At 42.5% G+C, this 24,301-nt stretch overlaps 1 protein-coding gene across 3 annotated transcripts in view; it reads left to right on the top strand.

The window, feature by feature from the left end:
• The window catches only part of LOC114597201 (hexokinase-1), a 49,467-nt gene that overhangs the window by 1,283 nt on the left and 23,883 nt on the right, over positions 1-24,301 (top strand). Inside the window, exons 1-2 of one of the 3 annotated variants that reach the window (XM_028729458.2) lie at positions 11,289-11,900; positions 21,758-21,920. In XM_028729458.2, coding sequence (XP_028585291.1) covers positions 11,838-11,900; positions 21,758-21,920 — 226 coding nt within the window. In that variant the 5' untranslated portion in view covers positions 11,289-11,837. Of the gene's footprint in view, positions 1-11,288; positions 11,901-21,448; positions 21,526-21,757; positions 21,921-24,301 lie in introns of those variants that run through there. The other 2 variants (XM_028729460.2, XM_028729459.2) reach the window with 2 other exon arrangements.

The following is a 24,301-nucleotide window of genomic DNA, read 5'->3' as shown; positions in this document are numbered from 1 at the left end:
GTGACCCGGAAGTGTCTGTGGACAGCGCTGGCTCCCGGCCTATAGAGTGAGATGAGCGCACAACCCTAGAGTCTGGCAAGACTGGCCCGTACGGGCAGGGGTACCTTTACCTTTACCTTTTATACAGTATTCTAGGAATCAAGAAACGTCTCCATTTCTCCTCTTCTCATACTTGGGAGCATCCATTAGGTAGGCCCAGAGTAGCAAAGTCCGGTCCCAGGTTCAGCTTGATCTTCACACTTCACATCCGCTAGACCCGCCCTGCCCCTTTGTTCTCAGCCTCTGTAAGAATAAAACTATTCACACAAATGTAACCTTTCTGCTATGTGGTCGCTAAGCAGTTGCTAAAGACATTCTGGCTTGGTATCAAGATTACTGCTAGAACAATGCAAAGCTTCATTTACGCCAAGTTTCCAATCTGTCAGGGTTAGAGACGCTTAACTTTAAAATGAAAGGACAAGGGCTGAATTAAGAGGAATGAGAGATATTTTTAAAGCCTTATGTGTAATAAAGAATTAACATATAATAAGCACCAATTGATTTACTACGTTGCCAAATGCACAAGTTGACCATGGTGCTTCTGCTTTATTAGGGCTTGACAACCGTCTTTGGAAGCATGTTTATATAATACAAGGGAAGGCTGCCCTAATTTATCCTTCTTTTTTTGTATGCATTTTTGGTTGAGGAAGTGCCTCACAAAATTTGGAGACGCTTTGTTTTAGTTCAAATGTTGGTTTGGGAACTGCAAATTAGGTAGGCTTGTATGAAAGTGCAAATGGAGAAAAGAATCTCCCTCTTTGGAGGATTTCTGTGGCATGTGCTTGGCTTTCTCCTTAAGAGATTAGCTTTCTACAGGAAGTGTGTGGTAATTCACCCACATAATTTTTATGATCCCACAGAACAGCATATACCTTATTTTTCGGCGTATAAGACGCCTGGGCGTATAAGACGACCTCCAACTTTTCCTGTTAAAATATAGAGTATTGGATATACTGGCCGTATAAGACTACCCCCGCCTGCAGCAAGCGCCGCCAGGGGCAGAGCGCACACCCCTCTGCTGCCTCTGCTGTAGCAGCAGCAGCAGCAGCAGCAGCAGCAGCAGCAGCAGCAGCTGAGCACTGCGCTCAGACGGACTTTCCGTGGTGAGGAGAGAGTGGGGACCCGAGGCGATGAGGCTGGCAGGCAGGCAGACGCACGTAGGCGCAGCCCACTCTGATCGCAAGCTCCGCTCAGAATGCACATGGCGGCCAACGAACACGCGCTGTGCCGGTACAGAAGAGGCGGGGCCTCGCACTGCGTCACAGGAGGCCGGGACATACGGTAATTCAGAGTCCGCTTATTTGGAAGAACAATTGGCTCAAACCAGTGAAAGTTTTAAGATTGGCTTTTAAGAAAATTGGATGCAGAAGCTATTGGGATGGGGGAGGGATGTACACTTCATGGAATGTACCCTTTTTCTGCAAAACAAATTTGTGTTTCCTTCAAGTTTTCCTCCAATGTATTCTGTCTTAAAATTGTGAAGTGTGACCTAATGATATTCCCCCCGTGATCACTAGAGGGTGCTAGTGCATAAATACAGCTGTTGGATTCTTCACTACAAGCGGGTAAAAAACAGCTTGGCAGTTCCACTATATAGTATGTACTTGTCTTTAAGCTTTCATGAATATACTTTTTTCTTCTTCTCTCAGTCTCCTGCCTCTTTTCCATGGCTTACTTAGTAATGAAGTACTTTCATATGAAGGGCTTAAACTGTGGCCTATATACAAATGCAAACTTCACACCCTGAAAGATAAGAAGGGAGTGTCTTACTGATTGATTATGCTAGAATGAGAAACTGGCTTGGCCAAGGTCAGACAAAGCAAAGAATTCTGACCATTTTACCTGCATTTCACACTGATAGTTCTTCTGCTTTTCCTTTCCTGCGGTTACAGTAACCAACACAGAAGTCCTCTTATTTACTTATGGTAACCAGAGAAACTCCTAACCACAGAACAAAGCCAATACAGACCTGCCTACAATCTTCCCCATACACACCTATGTGGGAGCACGACCCATTGAACTTAATCTCCTTTATTCTGAGGAGGCACCCATAGGACTACACTGTGGGGTACTTTTAATTGTATTTTACTAATGACAGATGTGCTGACACCAAGTTCAAAGGCTATTTTTTATAGATGCAACATTTCACTGATGAATAAAGTAATCTGTTAAGACACTTTTAATTGATTAAAATGTGCCCTCAATTAATTGGGAAGCATTTAAAAAATAAAAAAGAATGCGTACTTTAAAAACCCACAGAAAAGCTATCCACCTTCCTCTCACTTTGTAGCACAGGAACAAATGTCTCTTTTAAGATGGAGCCAACCACGAAACATCTGTGCATCATGCACAAATAAAGTTATACTTTTAGCTTCAGAACTATAATTCTTACATGCAGATTTATTCAGATGGAATAAATTCATTGATCAATCAATTAAAATTCATGTAATTAACAAGCTAAGGCTAAAGCTATTTTTATTTATTTATACTAAACTTCACCAGCAGGGGTCTCCTTCTAAGAAGGGGTCACCTACGTTTAAAATTCAGGGTGCTGCTAATTTGAATTTTAAATGGTTTCCTTAATCTGTAATCCAAACATATGGAATAATGTGAATTTTATGACACATGTATTCGTTCTTCCAAGGAGGCCAGGAATACAAGATGGTACCTCACAGGATTGCTGAAATATAATGAATGACCCAGAATTACCTGGCACACTTTCTAGCTGAGTCAAAATTTGAAATCAAGTCTTTCCAATCCAAGCCCAACCTTCTGTGTGATTATACTGCGTTATCTCTCACATGCATACATAAATGCAAACACATCCCAGGTCAATACCATGCAAATTCAGAGATATATTCTGTTGAATGAGGCTTGCCTCTAGGTAACCATGCACAGAACACTCAAAGTTGTTTTAAGTGTAATGTGTGCAAAAGGCTCTCAGTGTTTGTCTTTGCTATGAACTTTTAATGGTCACACCTTCCTTTCACAGAATTTTAGGAATTGTTTTCTGGAGGGTTTTTCAATGTTTTTTTCCCTAACAGGGAGTTGTACAGTTTTGGGGGGGAGAAGCAGTGGTGTAGCATGGGGCGGGGGGCAAAGGTGCAGTTGCCCTGGGTACAAAATTGTTAAGGGTGCAAAATTTCAACACCTGGTGCTGCCTCAATACAGCTGCGTGCGTCTGTCACTGGACTCTGTTGAAAACGGTTTCTCCATGCAAACCAAGTAGTGACCTCTCCAGACAGTTGAATGATTCTTTTACTTTCTTTCTTTTGCAGCTGCAGTCTCCTGGGTGACTCGGTCACCATTAGGCAGTTGAATGCGCATGCGTACTCCATTTCTTTCCTTCCTTCCTTCCTTCCTTCCCTCCCACCCACCCCTCCATGCAGTCCTGGGTGCTGGGAACCCATGCCACACCACTGGGGAGGAGTTACTAGAGTTGGGGGTGGGCGGTAAATATGCACTGCTTCATTACTGTATAGACATGCTCTTAAACTTTCTGTTAAGTTTCTGAGGTAAAGTAAATAATAAGAAAGTAATTTATAGCAGAAAGTATGGTGCGAACTGTTAATATTTATTCACTTCTAGTTTTCAAGCACAGCAGTAAAATGGAGAGTTGTATATTTGGGGAGACTGAGCAGAATACACTGCAGTCTGCTTTAGTGATAATCGTGGTATCTAGGCCATTTTAGTGCAGTCTTTTTTTTCATCCTGACATGCATCAGCCTCATTCCCTCAAGTGGTGATGCAGGTGCTGCTTCAACGTTAGGCAGCAGTGGGTTCTGCAGCTGACACTGTCTGATGTCGACTGTGTGTGGCCTTCATAAATCCAGTCTGCTTCTAGAGTAAAGCCCGAGTTCAATCTGTGTCTACAGCATCCAACTAACCCATCCTAGCCCCTAGCTTCTGTTTTTGAAAATTAAGCTTTATTTATTTTTAGATCAGCTTGATGTTTTAGCGACATGTCTGTTGGCCTCTCCTTAATGTTATATTTCCTCAGTTTGCTGTTCACTTTTGCCTTAAAAACTCTTGCACGACCACCAGCTGGCACAATCCTCTCCATCTTTGCTGGTGTCATGTTTCTCAGGAGAGCTACTTGCCCTTCACAAATGCACACTCCTGGTGTGTTATATGCCACAAAAATAGTTCCTCCAGTGAGTGCTGTTTTAAGCTGGCTAGTGTGTGACCTTTGTATGAGTTCAGAGAATCCCCTCAGGGCATTTACCCCTGATAAAATCTCCTAGTAGGGAACATGAGAATAGGCACCAAGGTCTTGCCGCACAGTGGTGTCTGTTTTTTCTCCCCTCTGCCCTTCAGTAAGGTGAAAATTGTGTCTAAATTCAAACCAGTATTTTCCTGCCATTTCCTGAGTTGTTCTCAGTTCACAGACATATATTACAAAGAGGCAAAGGCAAGAGAGAATCATAAATCTGGCTCTTAGCTTCTTACTGCCTCAGTCCTTGGGCTTTACTAGTAGCCCGATGCAATTAAATTTACCACAGCTTTCCTCCACACTAGAAGATTCATCAGTGTAATCTTTCTGCTGGCCGTGCCGCTGCTAAAGATACCGAAGCAGGGTGAAAAGCAAAGACGGACCCCCCCCCCCAAAGAAAGGATTAACCAACAATTTAGTTTTAATTTTTATTTGTTTATTGGGCTTATATCCCACCTTTCCTTCAAGGAGCCCAAGGTGGCGTACATAGCTTTCCTCCTCCCCATGGTATCCTCAGAACAACCCTCTGAGGTAGGTTCGGCTGAGAGTTAAGTCACCCAGTGAGCTTCATGGCAGAGGGAATGATTAAACACGCCAAGCAAGGAACACACAGTGACTCCGAAGAGGAATCCTACCAATATTATGACTGTATAATTATGTACTGATAAGCCTTAAACCTGTTGACCCTTCGGAGCCTTTTGTGGGTAGCCCACAAAGACCTTTCTGTAATTTGATGGTGGAAAATAAGAAATCACTCACTTTGTTGCTCAAAGATTAATGTTATGACGAACAGAGTGTAGGGTGGGGGGATAAATGTGATATGGTTTGCAGGCTACTGAGGAACTACCTAATTTGCACTAACCCTCAATGATAGTATCTTAGTAGCTCTTGGGTAGTAGAGCTTTTGATGGCATAAAGGTAAAGGTACCCCTGACCATTGTTAGGTCCAGTCGCGGATGACTTTGGGGTTGCACGCTCATCTCACTCTATAGGCCAAGGGAGCTGGCGTTTGTCTGCAGACAGCTTCTGGGTCATGTGGCCAGCATGACTAAGCCGCTTCTGGCGACGCCGTTTACCTTCCTGCTGGAACGGTACCTATTTATCTATTTGCACTTGACGTGCTTTCAAATTGCTAGGTGAGCAGGAGCTGGGACCTAACAACGAGCGCTCACCCCGTCACAGGGATTCAAACTGCCAACCTTCTGATCGACAAACCCTAGGCTCTGTGGTTTGGACCACAGCGCCACCCGCGTCCCTGCGCCACCCACGTTTTTTTGATGGCATAGTGAACAAGTAATAAGAAAATCTGTTGAGATCTGCCTTTTTTGTAGCTGTATAGTCTCTCTGGTAATGTAGCAACCCTATTTTACCCTTACGTTTGGCATTATCTTAAGTCTAGGGCCATTCATCATATTGTTGTGATTTGGGTCATCATCTGGAGCTATTTATTCAAACGTTCTACTGATACTATATACCCATCTTTTCTCTGCTTTTGACATATTTAGGCCAGAACTTAGTAAAGAATATGGCTGTGTGTATGGTGTAGAGGATAGTTTTCTTATTCTGGAATTCAAGATGTGTGGAATGGAATCAAGGAGAATACATATGTTGTAGCCAGGGCTTTTTTTCAGCCGGAACTTTCTAGAACTCTGTTCTGGCAGGACCTCTCAGGTGGGCGCCATTGCCACTCTAAGAGAACAAGGAAGGCATTCATGGTGAGTTCCAGCACCACTTTGTTTAGAAAAATAGCATTTAAGCGACGTGAAATACAGTGGAACCTCGGGTTGCAAACGTGATCCGTGCAGGAGGCACGTTCACAACCTGCAGTGCCGCCTGTACGAACGCGTGGGTTGTGATTTGGTGCTCCTGCGCATGCACAAGTGCCGTTAACCCAGAAGTAACCCATTCCGGTACTTCTAGGTTCAGCATGGTGCACAACCTGAAATCGTGTAACCTGAAGCAACTGTAACCAAAGGTACCACTGTAACATATTTAAAAAATGATGTTGCTGTGGATTATAACTTGAGTCTCACATTTTAAAACTAATCTGTCCCGTAGCATCAATTATAAGAATTTCCCTTCTGCTTCTTCTGTTCATTGCTGGCTTTGGGCTGCCATAATTGCAACCTGTCATCATTCTGTCTTCTGATTCAATGGGAGCAAGGCACACATGACTCAAGGCAGAGTTAGCTTTTGAAAAAATGAAAGGTTCTCTCAATAGGCCTGTTCATCCTTTCCAATATTTTTTTTTTAACTCACAACTATAATTAGAAGAATGAGCTTTTCCTAAACTTAAGCTTCTCCTTCTTCATTACAATGGAACATTAATATTTTTTAACACCACACACTATGGTGATGTGCTTTATTATATAATCGTGTTTTATTTCACTAGCTTTCCACATTTGGAACTGCAGGCTATTTACACATTTATACCCAGCTTTTTAAGGTGAGTTCACAAAATGGCTTACAGTAATGTAATGAATACAAACACTTTAAAAAATAACAACCATTAAAAAACAATTTAGTAAAAGTAGTCTAACTATAATTACAGAAGCCAAGCAGCAGCAGCAGCAGTTAAAAATAAAACTTAGCAGCACTTTAATTAAAAAAGCAAAACTAAATTAAGATAAAACCAGCAGTACTGTAAGCGAGTAAAAACCCAGCCGAGCATGTTAATTAAAAGTGGATTGCAATAGAAAAGATTTCAAGCCAGTTTAAAGGATAATAAGAAGGGGCCATGTGTATATTTCGTGAGGTAAAGGGACCCCTGACCATTAGGTCCAGTTGTGACCGACTCTGGGGTTGCGGCGCTCATCTCGCTTTATTGGCCGAGGGAGCTGGTGTACAGCTTCTGGGTCATGTGGCCAGCATGACTAAGCCACTTCTGGAGAACCAGAGCAGCACACGGAAATGCCGTTTACCTTCCCGCCGGAGCGGTACCTATTTATCTACTTGCACTTTGATGTGCTTTCGAACTGCTAGGTTGGCAGGAGATATTTCATGAGAGGGAGCTCCAAATTTTAGGGCCGCTACTGAAAAAGGCCTGTTTCTATTGCCTGTCAGGTTCACATGGGTCTAGGTGGTCCCAAATAAAATTCGGACTGGATTCTCTAGGAAGAGGGATTGGTTGTTAAAGCACTTTGGGAATTGTAACTCTCTGAGAGGAATAGGAGTTCCTTAATAACTCTCACCACCCTTAACAAACGATAGTTCCCAGAATTCTTTGGGGGTAGCCATGACTGTTTAAGTGTGTTAAATGTATGGTGTGGTTATGGCCTTGTATTCCTGCCTCAAGATTTTCTGGAAAATAATGTGGGCAGTGCAGTCCTGTGCAGGTCTACTCAGAAGTAATTCCTACTGAGGTCAAAGGAACTTACTTGCATGTAAGTGGGTACTGTATCACAGCCTAGGTGTATCAGTTTGTCTAATGCAGTGTTTCCCAACCTTGGGCCTCCAGCTGTTTTTGAACTACAATTCCCATCATCCCTGACCACTGGTCTTGCTAGCTAGGGATGATGGGAGTTGTAGTCCAAAAACAGCTGGAGGCCCAAGGTTGGGAAACACTGGTCTAATGTAAAGGGAAGTTAGCTGAGGTGTTGGTTGTTGATTCCCCCCCCCCACGCTTAGCAAGATACTGTACTTCAAGTAAGATATCAACATCACTGCCGAAGCTATATTTAAGCTTGCAGTGTATTCCCATATTTAGTAAGACCTTTTGTCATCCACTTAAGTGTATATGTGTGAATGTGCACGTAGCTTGTGAGGTCTGGTGAACCAAGAAATTGAGAATGGCTTAAGCCAGGGTTTCTCAGATTTTTTGAGCTTCGGTCCCAACCCCCTTTCTCACAACCATTTTATTTTTTTAAAGCAATATAATGGGGATATTTTAAAGGGTTGAAGCATTAGCACTGGGAGAGGATTTCTTTTAACCCTTTCTCTGATCTAAATTGCTCCACAAAGCTCATTAACCCCAGAGTGGCAGTGGAATAAGTCTATGTGAGGCCAATAGAAGTTTCAGGCGGGTGGATTTAGATTGTGAAGCCAACATGGGAAGGAAATGGACCAAAAAGGCAATAAAATAAAAAAGAAACCCTTGCCCTGTGCCACTGCTCCCAATTCAACTGAGAGAACTCTGCAGCTACTTTTAATCAACAACAACAACAGTTGAGTTTGATCTGATCATGGATCTTTGATGTCACATGTAGTTTGTACTCAAAATGTACTGTATGTCCCGGCCTTCCCAATCAAGACTGGGATCTAAAAGAGCCACATAAAGAGCTACAGATAGAAAGGGGGAATTCTTAAATTTCCAGTGAATTTGGATGAGAAGAGAGTACAAAACTTTCTGCATACCACCTATAGATTTTCAGAATTTATTATAGATTGACCAGATAACCTTTTTGGCAGATATACCTGAAGAACAGTGCTAAGGCAAAGCTATGTTGATCATAAATTGTATGTGTGTGTGCATTGGTTTCTGCACACTATACTCAGGATGCAGGTTAAGGCCTGCAGGCAAAGAGGAGCAATTCAAGGTGAGCACATTAGTGGAAATTTCGATGTGAACACTGATGAAGCATCAAAGAGCTTTGTTTGGCACAGGACTGCAAAGTATGAGCTGGGAATTCTTTCAATTCTTGCCTTGCACTCCTCTCCCTGCACAAGTCAAGGAAAGAACATTGTGTTGTTGCCCAGATGAAGGACCTGATGTCCTCTATTTTATGGAGAAAAAAATGTTTTATTTGCAGTATTAGAGGGCAAATGAAAGAGCAAGAACATATTTTCCCCAACACAAAATTCTGTAGCCCCTTTTAGAACTGTTCAAGGCAAATTCTCAAAAATACTTAATTGCTTTGTGGTGTCCTCACTTCCACACAGCGTACACTTATCTCAGCTGCACTGAAAACTGCAGCTGCAGATACAGGCATGCATTTTTCCCAGCCCCTTGTTTATCTGCTCAGGAAATCCTGTTAATTTCATGAGTTTGGCCAGGCCAAGTGTAGCCTGGCTCCTTTTATCATTTGGGAAATGAATCAGGACAGAGCAAGAAAGACATTTAAAAAACAAACAAACCCTGCACTAATATAACCCACTCTCCTAGCTCCCACTGCAGTTATATACAGTATCTGAAAATATAATCAACATTAAAATGGCCATCTTCTCTATTTATTTCATGTACCTGGTGAAATGGGCTCTTCCCAATTAAAGTCCCTCGTAATATTAGTTAAAAAGTAACCAGTAATATGTCAAATGGACCTGTATGTTTCTTTCCACACGGCAAAAAACAGCTTGGGAGGTGGAATTTTAAATTACAGTGGAACCTCAGAAGCTGAACAATTTGGAACCGAAACGCTGAAAACCTGGAAGTAATTGCTTCCATTTTTGAATGCACCTCGGATGTTGAACGGCTTCTGAGACGTGTTTTTCTTTTCCCCCCAATGACTTTGCAGCCAGCCCACTGATCCTCAGTTTTCAAATGCTTCGGAAGTTGAACGGTCTTCTGGAATAGATTACGTTCGAAAACTGAGGTTCTACTGTATCCGGAAAATAGTGCAGGGGGAAGGATTGATCTCTCCATCCTCCAATACTATGGTCCTGAGTTGATTTTCCCCTCCATCTTTCCATGTCATATTATCGTTGAGTCAGAAGATTTCTGATGCCATGAGCCCTTCCTATAATCATAATCCTGTGTCTGGGGTGTACCTGTCAAACTTCAGATGAGGGATCACATGAAACAAAGAATGAATGGAGGGAAGGAGAAGAATCCTGGCTTGTACACACATAAAACCAGAGGTCCAGGAAAAGCCTTTTAGTCTAGCATGCCCTCTGATATCAAGTCTTTGAGGTCGAATGATGTTTTTCTATTTTGGGATGGAGTAACATTCCATTGCTTGAGCTTTGTCCGGCAGAACCACAAACCCATGTTTAAAGCACATCCAATGCACATTTAAAGCACATGATTTCCCCCAAATCCTCCTGGGAACTGTAGTTTGTTGAGAGCACTGGAGATGGTAGCTCTGTGAGAGGTAAACTATACAGTTTCTAGGCTTTATGCCTTGCTTTACACGACAAATATGACAACTACCCTGTTCTCTGATGCTGAAGCTATGGAGGAACTGGCAGCTAACGTGCCCTTGATATATGAGGGACAGCAAAGGAATGTGGCCAGGCAACTATTTAGCATTAACTAGTAAAAATGTCCTACAAACCTGCCAAGACCTGCTGCTCCTTGGAAAAACTGGCATATTCCTCTTGGGACTTGCTTCCATGATATTACAGATTTGGAGTCAGGATTTTATAACGAGAGTATATAGAAATGTACGGCTCCCAATTACGTATCCCACTCTTACAGCCGGATCCTATACGTGACTTAAAAAAATGCATATAGTTCTAAACCTTTGGGTACCGCTGTAAAATCTGCTGGTAGGGTTAATCTTACGCTTACGGTAATATATTACCGTAAAATGTCTTCTTTTAGTTTGTTTTAAAGGTGCTTATTATATCTCAGACACATTATGCTTCCCTAATACAGCAAGGTCAGGACACATAACGCTCTTTGATTTACCAGCTTCCAAACAATCAGGTCGAACAGCCCTTGTTGCAAATACTATTCCGAAGGGTGGGGGAGAGTCGAGAAAGAAAAAGCCGAGAGGATGCGGCATCATCGGCCTTCTCGTCAGCAGGTCACATGACAGCGACTTGGGCAACGCCCACATTGCTCAGCAGACGGTCGAGTGTCTAGAAGTAGCGTGCGCGTGTCTGTCTCCTCCGTTCCGCTGCCTGTTTTCCTTTCGCTAATAATTGCAGAAGGCAAATTGCACCAGCCAGAGCCTTAGCAAGCGCTTGGGTCAAATATTGCGCGCTGCTTTCAAAATGCATGCGTTTCTTTTGCAGTGACACAGCAGTTCCGCTGTCTTTTTTTGTATAATTTATTTAAAGCCTGTTCGCTGCGTGCTTTCACAGTTCCGCCCTTGCGTGCTCAAGGAGGTGCGCCTTTCGGTGCAGAGATGTTCTGCCTTAGGAAAGCAATGAAAAGGCATTGCCCATCTGTAGGGAGTTGACCCGAGCTTGGCGGTGGTCTGGATCTCTTTCTCCCGGAAGGTGTTGAGAGCGGGTATAGGCCATTAAAATGCGTCTTGAGGATGTGTAGGGACGTGAGGAACGTGCACGGATGCATGCCCGTCCGGGGTGACCATGGCCATGCATCCTCCCCTTCCTGCACATAGAAGGCAGCGGAGGTTGTCCATCAAACCGGCGGCGGCGGGAGGAGGAGGGTGTGGAAAACGCTTCTTTCGCGACCGCTCCTTGAACAGCCAATCGCAAGGCAGGAAGTGGGCAGGTTTATAGTCGGTCGCTATCGCGTGGAGGGAAAGGAGGAGGGAAAAAGAGCGTTGCATTTTATATTTATATATTTTACCCTGTGAGGCTGAACCAAGGACCTCTAGAATCTTTCGCTTGTAAGAAGAAAGGGGAGGAGAGAAACGGATCGCTTTGCATCCTTGCAAATTTCAGCTGCCCTCCCCCGCCCCAATTGTGCTGGTTAGCAAAACCACCCTGGGAAAAAGCTCTTATTTAACCAGACAGAATGATAGCTGCTCAGCTTCTGGCCTATTACTTCACAGAATTAAAGGATGATCAGGTCAAAAAGGTAAGGTACAAAGCGAACGTCCTTAAAAACCTGCAGGTTCAAGTTCTTCAGTCTTGATGAGGGTGGGAGGGATTTTTATTCATTTATTAAAAAACCTATGGGGTGCATAATTTGTGTTTATATACACACGTATGTACATGCATTTCTTAGCATCCAGAATATTAAACCGGCATCATTTATTTTATCTTTTAACCTCTGCCTTGATCGTATAGGGTTTTTGGGGTGTGTGGTTTTTTTTAAAAAAAGCTTGAAAGATCCGGCCCATTGCAAGGTTTCCAAACGGGCTGCAGTGTCCTTGAAGCAGGATGTAGATGTCAGAGCAGCGATGAGTAACGCAACAATCATGGTTTACTCCCCTTCTCTCTCCCCACCCCCGTCTGAGTTGGATCCGTCTATCATGTGTTTATTACTATAAACGGCTGGTCATCCGCTAAGTGACTGTGGGAATTGTGGACTAGGTCTTTTATGAATGTGAGCATTCAGGGCCTACTGAAATCGTGTATACAGATGCGTGTTTAGGGCCGGGTAAAAACAGGTGCATTCTTTGTAACTCGCAATGATAAGCCTCTAGACACAAAAGAGAGCCTTGGGTTACCTGAATGACTAACAGGTTTCTTTTGTGGCACTGGTTTTTTGTGGACTAGACTAGAGCATAATCTGCGTCTTGAATCTTCCCTCTGGAATTTGTTACCAAGACAGGTGCTGGATTTACCTGTAGGTTGCTCTTCTGGGATTGGTAGCAATCGGAAGGAGATAGCAGGATCCAGCAAAAGGGACTGATAAGGCTAAGCTTGTTAATTAGATTACAAAGATGTAAATGGTTTGATAGGTAAAAAAGTAAAATTGGGCATTTTGCTGAGCTGGATTTATTATATTCACTTTGGTCCCATCTTGCCCAGGAGGTCTCTTAAGGACACCATCCCAGAAATATGGGGAAAATATCTCCTTTTCAGGAGAGATGTATAGTAGGCCTCTACCTGGGCACTGGGCCAATATTTTAACCTGTTAACTTGCCCAGTCCTGTAAGTTGAGCTAATGAGCATGTTTTGCAGAAATAATATTTTATTAGGCAGATGTTAGTGTTTCTGTGTTTCAGAAATGTGTTGCTGATAAGAGAGGAATCTGATTATCATGGAGAGGAAATAATAAATAATCCAATATAAAATTACAAGAAAGAAATCATCATAGACATTTTCTACTTTGCTTCAGAAATGTAGTTTTCTACCCTATCATTGGTGTTTTCCTATGGAGGCCTGTCATGATGACTCTATTGTTGCTTGCATGTTAAGCAAAACTGTGAACTCAAAACAAGCTTCATTACTTACCATCACCTTTCCATGTGTTGGTATTTTATCACTTTTGCAGCATGTGGAATTTTTCTGGGAAACTGATATTTGGCCTGTTTAGATTGATGAGGTTTTAAAAATGCGAATATCATCATCAAGCTTATAGTACTGAAGGCACACTTGAAAATGTGCTGGTCATTTTTTGCAATAGCAGTAAAATAATAATAATAGCTAAGGCATATTATAGCCAGACTGTGGAGCTACTATGGTCTGTATGAATCCGCTTCATGGTCTCTATTCCTCTTCTCTTTTGCATCATCATTTCATTTTTGCATCTGCAATCACTTACAACCTGTTAAAAACTAACATTTTGCAAAACAGCCCAAAGGGGCTAAAAAACTAACCATTCAAAATAGGAAGTAGTATGCGAACAAATCTTTGTTTCACTGAGTTATTCTGGATTTTATTTTGTGCAAAAACGAACATATCTACTAGTATCAAGCTTATTGTGTAGAAAAGGCTATTGGGGTTTTCTCGGAAGGATGTGCATGCGTTAGATCCCAGTGATCTTTTGCCACCCTGTACTGGAAAGGAGAATACTAGCAGATGGGGAAGGGCCATGTTATTAGCTCTAATCTCTTGATTGTAATACACATATTCCCCAATAGTGTGGACTTGCATACCTGAAGGAAGTGGCTCACTCATTGCTTTGGGTGTGGTGTGTATAAAGAGAGAGAGAAGGAAGGAAGCCAATTTAGTGGAGAAAGGATAGTCCTGGAGGCCTCTTGCTTATCTTAGATGGTGATGCTGAAGCACTGCCTTTAATGCTCCAGCAGTCTTGGTGAGAGTTGCTGTTCACGCCATCCTTATATGTTTCTCCTTGTATTCAGAATCTTACGGATAGGCATTTACATTCATCCGCCTTACAGAAAATATGTACTCTGGTGTGTTCAGCAAACAAATGACTCCTGGCTTCTTAGATAAGCCACTTGGGGTCAGTAGCGCAACTAGGGTGTGCCAGTATGGACTCATAGCCATGCAGAGTGCCAGGCAAGATGGGATTGGGGCACTGCCCACTTCAAATGATTATAGGAAACAGTATATAGGAAAAATATTATAGGAAAAAGTTTGGGTTTGAGTAAGGCACAAGAACTGTTAGCTATGGCTTAGTTTTGGGGGTTTGGAATTTTCCCAACACTGCCAATAGGTAAATGCTAACTTGAAAAAAAAAATGTTACCTGCCTCTTTAAAACCATACATTTTTGTTTTTGATTAGCCTGAAAACTTTTCTTTCTTTCTCTCAGTAACTTTGTATGGATGTATCATTTTTATATGTAGCCTGTCTTTTTGTAATATTTTGTTTTAAGTTGTCTGTTGTTGCTTACGTTTTTTTGTACACCGCTTAGATACTTAAGGTTTAGGAATTCTTACAAGATTTAGAGAAGGGAACTAAAATAAAACGATTGACATGTGTGGGCCAAATGAGTGCTGCTGGGAAATAATGGAAATTATGTAAAGACCAATACATATTGTTAATGTCTGGCTTTATTCCTCAATTCTTGTAGCAGTATGTTCACCTAACTGGCACAGATTTCAAGGTGCTACATCTAGAATGGCTTTGTGATTCCCTTGGGTAAAATAAAAGCCTGCAAGGCATGTTTTGCATCTTGGTATGTGATATGATGTGATCACTCACCTTGTGAATATCTCGTATGGTATTATTCTAGGCACGGGGGTGTGGTCTCACAACATTCCACTGGTACATTAAAGAGATCCAGCATGATGTAGCTCAGTTGTAGCCAAGGTGGCCTTCTCCAGAAACTCGTAACACATGGGAGTCTGGCACCCATAAACTCCGTATAGTATCATAGAATCTTAGAATTGCAGAGTTGGAAGGCACCACGAAGACTCATCTATTCTCCACCCCCATCGTTTAGCCCGGACACAGATCCAGCGCCGAGGGCCTTCTGGCGGTTCCCTCATAGCGAGAAGTGAGGTTACAGGGAATCAGACAGAGGGCCTTCTCGGTAGTGGCGTCGGCCCTGTGGAACGCCCTCCCATCAGATGTCAAGGAAATAAGCAGCTATCCTATTTTTAAAAGACATCTGAAGGCAGCCCTGTTTAGGGGAGTTTTTAATATTTAATTCTGTATTGTTTTTAACACTCGATTGGGAGCCGCCCAGAGTGGCTTGGGAAACTCAGTCAGATGGGTGGGGTATAAATAATAATAATAATAATAATAATAATAACGCCCTGCAATGCAGGAATATTTTGCCCAGCGTGGGACTCGAACCTACAACCCTGAGATTAAGAGTCTCTTGCTGTACCAACCGAGCACGATAAGGACATATTTAACTAAGAAACTGAAAGACGCAACCCATTTATAAGGCACCTTTTTGTGTAAAACCTTTTAGATTTCTCCAGAAAGAGAAACGTTTGTGTTAGCTTGCCTGCTGAAAGTTTTAAGTTTTGATAGGCCAGTGGTCCCGGCCAGCCCACAAGGAGCATGTGTGCCAACGTCATAGAATCATAGAGTACAACTCTATGGAAGGGACCCTGAGGATCATCTAGTCCAGCCCCCTGTGATGCAGGAATATGCAGCTGTCCCGTACGGGGGTTGAACTTGCAACTTTGGCGTTACCAGCTCTGCTGTGGGAAACAGTATGATTGTGGCCGACATGAGCCACTCCTAGTGCATTGGTTGCTGCCGTGGAGAGCAGGTCTGGTGATATTAGCCCTCCACATGTTGATCTGTGAGATTATTAAATTATTGCATTTATATTCCACCTTTCCTCTAAAGAACTGAAAGTGGGATACATAGTTTCCCACCCCCCACCCTGTCTTCCTTTTATCCTCAGAACAACTCTGTGAGGTAGGTTAGGCTGAGAGACTGCGACTCTCTCAAGGCCGCACAAGGAGTTTCATGCCTGAGTAGGGATTGGATGAAGTGTTGTAGTTCAGGGGTGAAGCTGGCTCGTAGGTATTTAAGGCATTAAGCTCTTCCCACACCATCTGTCTGTGTAATATCTTTATTTTCGTTTTGTTGATGCACTGTCTCAGACTTTGGGAAAGGTGGGTGTCCATGCAAAATGGCTGCTTCTTCTACAAACTTGTTCTTATATTTAGAAATTTGACCTAACATCACACAAGGAGGATGTTACAAGCTCAAGGATGGTGTATCCTTCAATGCTTGTTAAACTACATTTTTAAAGCCTGTTTGATTTCTAAATTATTTGAATTTGTCAAAGGCAAAGTTTATCATTTTTGGATTATTTGTCAGGGGAATGCTAGGGAAGAGTGTTGCAGGGCGTGTTTCAGAAATGGCTGTAGATAATAATAGAATCACAGCATGGGAAGGCCATCTAATTCATCCCCTGCTGAGCTCACCCATTTCCCATAGCTCCTAGAGGTGATTACTGTATAGGCATCCCAAACCAAGCAGAAATGAGATGACACAGGACAAAATGGCTCTAGTCTAGAGGACTTGAGCAAGGAAGCTGAGTCTGAGCTTTGGTTTAAAAACACCTCGATACAGAGCAGCATCCTGTTCATTTGGAACTTCAAGAATACACAGCACTTCTGAGTGCTTTGCATTATCTCATAGATTTTAACAACAGCCCCGTGAGGTAGGCCAGTGTTGTTGTCCTTATTGCAGGTGGGGGCCAAAGTAGGAAGATGGTAGCTTGCCTGGAACTGCTTGGTGAATTTGAGTTCTTAAAACTGGAGAACTTCTCAGTTCATCCTTAGGCAGCCTAGTCCATTCAGGGTGGTTGCTGTGTAGAGCAGCTATATGTGTGTTTACTCAGAAGTAAATTTCAAGGTGCTCAGTGGACTTTAGGACAGTGTTCCCCAACCTTGGGCCTCCAGCTGTTTTTGGACTACAACTCCCATCATCCCTCGCTAGCAAGACCAGTGGTCAAGGATGATGGGAATTGTAGTCCAAAAACAGCTGGAGGCCCAAGGTTGGGGAACACTGCTCTAGGAGACATATGCTTGAGATTGCAAGCGCAGAATTCCAGCACTACGTCTCCTTTCCCCTAGTGCTTTTGTGCAATTTCTGCCTTGTGGGTGAACCTTTTCAAATTGGGGGACTTGTCCCTTTTTGGGAACTGAAAAAGCTTGATTGCATGTGAATTTATGGTGCCAAAAGTTGTAGTTGGCTGCTTATGCTTGCTCTGCTGTATCCACCCAGATGCAACTAGCCTAGTGTTAGATTTCTCCTTGCATTCAGGCTGCTTAGCATCACATGACAGAGACACAGTTGGTAACATTATACCCTTCAAGCTGTCAGCAATCCTCACACATGGAAGCTGCCAAAGTATTGCTTTATCTGGCCTGTGGTATCTGAGTCTAGGGGCAAGCCCAGGGATGTTGTTTTGTCAAAATAAGGAAGGAAAATAGAGAGTTAGCTTCTGTAATTTTATCCTCAAAACTTTTAGTTAACTGCGGCTTCTCAGTCAGTCTGAACTGGGGGTTATGGTTCATGCTAGCAATAGCCACCTTCAAAATAAGCCAACTCCAAACCATGGGTTATGATGCTGGCTTGTTTCAACTAAGTAGAGTCAGTGCTAAATTATGACTTCTGGTTCAGTTAGTGAAAGTGGACATAAAACCTTCTGGAGTTGTTTTCCTAGTCATGCAGGGTGTGGAAGGAGCACACGAGCCCAAGTTTTGCTGTAGCTTGTGTACATCCATGTGTTGCTCCTGCCAACTTAGCAGTTCGAAAGCACACCAGTGCAAGTAGACAAATAGGTACCGCTGTAGTGGGAAGGTAAATGGCGTTTCCATGCACTCTGGCACTCGTCACGGTCCTCTGTGTGCCAGTAGCGGTTTAATCATGCTTTCCACATGACCCGGAAAGCTGTCTGTGGACAAACACCAGCTCCCTTGACCTGAAGCGAGATGAGCGTTGCACCCCATAGTTGCCTTTGACTGGATTTAATTGTCCAGGGGTCCTTTGCATTTGCCTTACATCCATGTGTGAATGTGCTTGGGCCTTAATGACTAGAAACTAGAGCAAAGATGAAAAGCCTGTGCAGTTTTTGTGTGTGTTTGTGCTGGAGAGAGCTAGGGCAACAACCTGTCTTCTGTGTCCCATTCTAAAAGCCCAGATCCCAATCTCCTAATGCCTGGGTGAGTCTGAAACAGTAGCAAGGATATTTCTCTCTTTATGTCAGATTGCAAATAGACCTTGTATGTCTTTTGCAGGACATGCCTGATATTTGATTTGATTTCAGTATTGTGGCACAAGCCTTGGCTAGACCCGTGGATATGATTGAGGTGCACATTTGGATTCCAGCTGCTATATATTATCCTTAGGAGGTTACCTGCTTTTATGTGATATTAGAACACTGCAATCAGTGCATTGTAAAAGTCCTTAGAGTGCTAATGTACGGAATGGTTTCTTGTAATGATCAGTAATTTGCCTGAAAACTGTTCTAATCTGTGCTTGAGTAGCTTTCCAATTTTCTTCTATAAAGTTTTATAGCACTAGGAGTAGGTGGTTAGAAGGAGGAAAGAAAGATTATCTTTTATCAAGTTGGAAGGATGTCATTGTGACCATGTCAGGCCTTTGGTAATAAAATATGGCTGCACTTTTCGTAGAATATTGCCCTCCCCCCGGCAACTTCTATTTGTTTGCTTTACAAGTCTTGCTGAATGTAATATTCAGTAAGATCATAATGTGTGTGTTGCATGCAAGGCAATAACAAACCACATCCTTTCGAGTTTGTTGGACTGTTTCATGATGGCAAATGTTGAGGATTGGGGACATGAACTTTGCAGGGGTTGCCAATGGGCACATTTGCATATCAGAGAAACTGTTGTTGGTAATACATATACACCACAATAGCATGCTTCTTTCAAGTCTTAATTCCAACAAGTGGAGGTGACCCTGTGGGTGCCAGGAAAGGCCTTGTGGGTGTGTAGACACTCATGGGCACTGTGTTGGTGACCCCTGATATACAGCTACAGAGTCTGGGACTGATGGTCATGTGTACTGCAGAAAGCAGTAGGAGGCCATGAGCCTTGGTTTATTAGGATTGTGCTGTGTTTTATCATATCAGAAGATTAAGCTGTACCTCATATCACATCAAAAGGGACAGTTGTGGAAAGTTATGCTTTAGGCAGAGTGGTTTTCCATATCCAAAAATGTTTATTGACATGGAGAGACTAGAAGTTGAATTAATGACATGGAGTTGAATTAATGACATGGGGAGACTAGAAGTTGCTTGCAAAGCAGATTAAACAGCCATAACAGTTTCTGCACTTTCTAAAGATGCTGCAAAATGTAAAATGTAAAAAATGTTTCCCTTTCTGAGGACCATAGGAAGCTGCCACATCCTAGATCAAACCATTGGTCCATCTAGCAACTCTTCAGGTTTTAAAATTGAGAATGCTTCTCCTCTTTGCTTCTCGAATGGAAGCAAATGGAATGCATATCCTCATTTTTTAAATGGTTTCATTGGCTCCTTGTCTACTTCCGAGCACAATTCAAGGGGCTGCCATTAATCTTTTAAAGCCCTAAATAACTTAGGATTCAAATATATCAAGGACCGGCTTCTCTCATATAAGCCTGCCTATGCATTTAGATCCATTTCCAAAGCGCTATTAAGGTAAGACGGGGAATATGCAGGAGATATGATTTTGAGGAGATATGGAAGGTATTTGTAGAATTTGTCCTGTTAAAACAGAAAGGGGTCAAACCATCACAAGAGGTGTTGAAATTTTGGGAGGTTGGATAGTTAGAATGGAATGGTGCAATACAATACAAATGGAATGCACATTTTTATTTATTTATTATTATTACTTTGTCAAAAAAGGAAAAAAAGGAAAGATCCATTTCCAGAGCTATTCTTGGAGTCCCTTCCCTCCTCCATTGGGTGAATGATAGGTGGGGGGGCGGGGGGGACTAGGCAATAGGGCATTTTGGGTTCTATGTTTGTAGTTTTGTGGTTGTGAGCATGTCTGTCCACACACATATAGGGCAGTTCCCAGAGTGGTTTGGGATGAAGCTTTGGGGGGTGCTGTGTTGGCCACACCATTTGAGGACCACCTGCGCTCCTTTGGATCAAGGCCATGGATAGCTTTTGCTAGAGCAGAATACAGTGGTACCGCGGGTTAAGTACTTAATTCATTTCGGAGGTCCGTTCTTAACCTGAAACTGTTCTTAATCTGAAGCACCAGCTTAGCTAATGGGGCCTCCCGCTGCTGCCGCGCCGCCAGAGCACAATTTCTGTTCTCATCCTGAACAAAGTTCTTAACCCGAGGTACTCTTTCTGGGTTAGCGGAGTCTGTAACCTGAAGCGTCTGTAACCTGAATAGTATGTAACCCGAGGTACCACTGTAGTGAAGAGGCTGGGCATAGCAGAAAGCAATCTGAACAAGCTGTCTGTGCTTCAGGCGGGAGAGCCTGTGCCTGTCGGAGAACATTCTTTTCCAAAACTTGAAACGGAACCCATGACTTCTCCATTTGCAGCTCTGCTGCTGGTAGCAAATAGCATTTAATAATACCCACTTGGAGAGCCCTGTCTCTCATCGCCTTCAGCAGCTGAGCCACACAGAATGTCACAATCTCCTGCTCTATTGGTATATCCCCAACTGTGACCCACCAGAAATCAATCCATTGTTGCGTTAGCAGAAGCCAGCACAAAGACCCTAGCTAGCACAATGGGGTTTTCTCCTCCCTCCCCTGCATGCTCCCTGTGGCTCTCCCAGATCCACTCTGGAGGGCCAGCAGAACCCCGAGGACAGTGTATTTTCCCTATGCATTTTTTCCTGTGTTATATTTTCCCTAATCTAATACATTTTTCTATGTTGTTTTCACAAATGCATGCATTTTATGCAAACCTTAGCCATGTGTATGCATTTTTGTACACGTAACTTGGCTGGAGAACATGATTTCAAAATGTAGAGAAGCATGAATTTCAGAAGATGGCTATATTTTAGTTCACCTGTTGTGTTGGAAAGTGTTGACTAGATAGGTTTACCTTTTAACGATAACTGAATCAAATGCTAAGTGGGCTTTTAAATAGAGAAGGACAAGAGGATGATGATAACGTTGATGATAAAATAATTTCTTTGTGCACAATTTCTGCCTATTGCTTTCTGGGCTCCATTCAAGGTGCTGGTTCACCGAACCCTAAGAGACTTGGAGTCATTCTATCTCAGTAATGGCTTCCATCCATGTGTTTCATCATAACCTTTAAGATCAGCTGGAAACACCTCTTAACCTTGCCATTTATGCACCACCAGGACCACAAATACTTTTTGGTTGCTGCCTCTCGACTTGAGAATTGTCTTCCACGGAGGCCGAAGCCTAGGGGTCTTTTGGAAGCAGTGTAAGACCTTTTAATTGGCTTTTGGTGCCAGGGATAGGGTTGGGGGCAGGGAAAGATGGTGGTTAATTATTTTGTAATTGGGAACTTTGCAGCTAAAATATTGTTACCTGCCCTAAGCACTTGGGATGGAGCCAGCTGGAAATCAAATGACACAAATTAAGAATGTAGGTAAGTTAACACAAAATGGTGCAAGGTCTGAATGTTGTGTGCTTTTCTCTTATGTCCCCTCCAGATCGATAAATATCTGTACGCCATGCGGCTCTCTGATGAAACTCTGCTGGATATTATGGGACGCTTCAGGAGAGAGATGCGGAATGGACTTTCCAGGGACTTTAACCCAACAGCCTCTGTAAAGATGCTTCCTACATTTGTAAGGTCTATTCCTGATGGCTCAGGTAAGGATTATGTGCTGTTGTACTTCGTTAACAGTTTTTTGAAACAAAAGCAGAACAATCTCTTGTTACTATTACGAGCACAATGAGAGCCATTAGCTACACATGTATGCATAAAGTGGTCCAAGTATGTAAAACTAAAAGAAACTCTCAGCAATGTTTGTACCAAAGAGAAACAGTGGTTTTTAAAAAGAAACAAACTTCAGCCTATTTCCCTATGGCCAGTAGCTTTGGCTCCTGTTGTCTTGGGGTCAGGGTGTGTTGCTTGTACAAACTTAAGAAGAAGACAGTGTGTTTGAAACCCAAATCAAACAACAAGTTGCAGTCTATGCTCAATACCTAGACACAGTGGCTGCATTCAGATATAACACAGGCCCTTCCTTCTTTGGTGCTGCCCTGAGGAGGTAAGAAGCTTCTGCTTCTGCCTTTGACTAAACACAGTTTAGTTAGCTATCCAAACCCTAAACTGTGGTTAATCTTAAATTCAGTTTCTGAAAAGCGTAGAACAGAGAATCCCTGTATGCCCCTAGCTGCCAAAACATTCCATACATATGCGGTATAAAGTATTCAGTCAAATATTAAGCAGGTTTGCATAATAGTGTAAAACTGATTATACAAATTACAGTTTTTAAGTGTCTTGTTGACTTGGATGTGAGTGTGCAGACAGGGTGTTAATTTGCAACATATCCCAGGGTGGACGTTTCTGAAGTGCTGCATTTGTCTGAAGTGTATTCCATCGTTCAATTACTTTAGGGGGAAAAGGCCATCTGTTCTAGTGTGTGTTTTTCCTTTTTCCTTTTTTTTTTTTAAAAGCTAATGGGGCTCAGTCTAAACTAGTGATGGACTACAGTGATAAAAGTCTGTTTGCACATTTTGCTTAATGCCCAGTACTTGTACAGCACAGTGATATTTAATTGGTTTTATCGACAGAATGGTTTAAAAATTACATTAGCTTCAAAATGATGCTGGTCCTGGATATTATGTTGCCCTAAGTCACTGAGATTATATATATATTTAATGAAAAATGTAGTGCAGGGCTGCTTGCTAAATAAATAAAATTATAATACACAATTTGGAGAGCTTTGCTGCAAACAGAGCATTGTGGATGCTGGTAATGATGCACAATGGAGCATAATCAAAGAGCCATGGCGGTGCAAGGGATTCTGGGATGCAGCTCCCAGATCTCATGCTTCTTCATTGGCAGCCCTGAAAGTATTGCCTCTTGGATGCTTGTGTAGTTTGCTCCGCTATTTAGAAATGTGTTTTCCCAAACTGACAGATTTGGGTCTCCCTTTTTTGGTGGCAAACAAGGCGAGTCAATTTGTATACCTGATACGATTTGCATAACTTTGGGCAAAAACACTGCTGTAACATCAGCTTGCAAGAGACTCAGAGTTGCCCTAAGAATAGCAAACTGATTTACCTCCTGGCCTAATTTCAATTCTTCATTGATTTCTTACCCACGAGTGGACAGGCCCAAAGAGAGGCAGGTGAGAGTAAGGAATTTGTTGCCATTTTTGCTGAGATGAGAACATTGTTGGAAGAAAACCTTCTTTGGAAAGAGTAATAGAACACCTAAAAAGGGAAAATCCATGCTTGAGATTTTATGTGGGTGTGATGTTAGTGCTGAAGACAGAAACAAGGCTGCTTTAGTGGGAAGTTACAGCTGTGTTGCAAGATTGTTGGATGGGTATGATGTTCAAGGCTCATTTGTATGGGCGAAATTGATTGTGTCCAGGTGGCCAATAATGCGTTGGTGGTGATAAAGTAAGAATGATGTATTTAATGAGTCTCAAACTGAAAGTGAATGGTAAGCCAGCCAGTGTCATAAATGATCCAACATTGTATTTTGCTTATTACCCTTCCTGCTTTTTGCCACTTTTAAAGCTCAATGAAAATTCAGAAATCAATGAAGAATTGAAATTAGGCCAGGAAGTAAATCAGTTTGCTATTCTGAGGGCAACTCTGAGTCTCTTGTAGGCTTATGCAGAGCCTGTTTTGAGGGTTTGAACATCCTTTTAAAATAGAGTAGAGGGAGTGTGTGAGTGTGTGTATTTGCATCTGCATCCATGCACCTGAACTTCAGTGTTTGCTTGTGCTCTGTTTACACACACTGAGTTTTTCTTTAATCTCATTCCATGGGTTGTTTTAATCGGTAATCTCAGTCTCCAAACAAATAAAGGATTGTGGTCTTTGCTTGTCTGATTAGATAGGATGAGGCTAATCTCTTGGGTTGATCAGATATATTTGCAGTGTTAAAAGGTGAATGCTGATAGTTTAACTTTCAGTACCCAATGCATTATTTTATGTAATAGATGGCAAATATTCATTGTGCACCCAGAGTGACTTGATGCTTAGGTGTTGATGTTCTGTTTCATCCAAAA

The sequence above is a fragment of the Podarcis muralis genome, chromosome 6 (genome assembly GCF_964188315.1).
Source record: "Podarcis muralis chromosome 6, rPodMur119.hap1.1, whole genome shotgun sequence".
Classification (NCBI taxonomy): Eukaryota; Metazoa; Chordata; class Lepidosauria; order Squamata; family Lacertidae; genus Podarcis; species Podarcis muralis.
The sequence above is the reverse complement of the archived record's forward strand: the minus strand, read 5'-3'. Positions and strand labels throughout refer to the sequence as shown.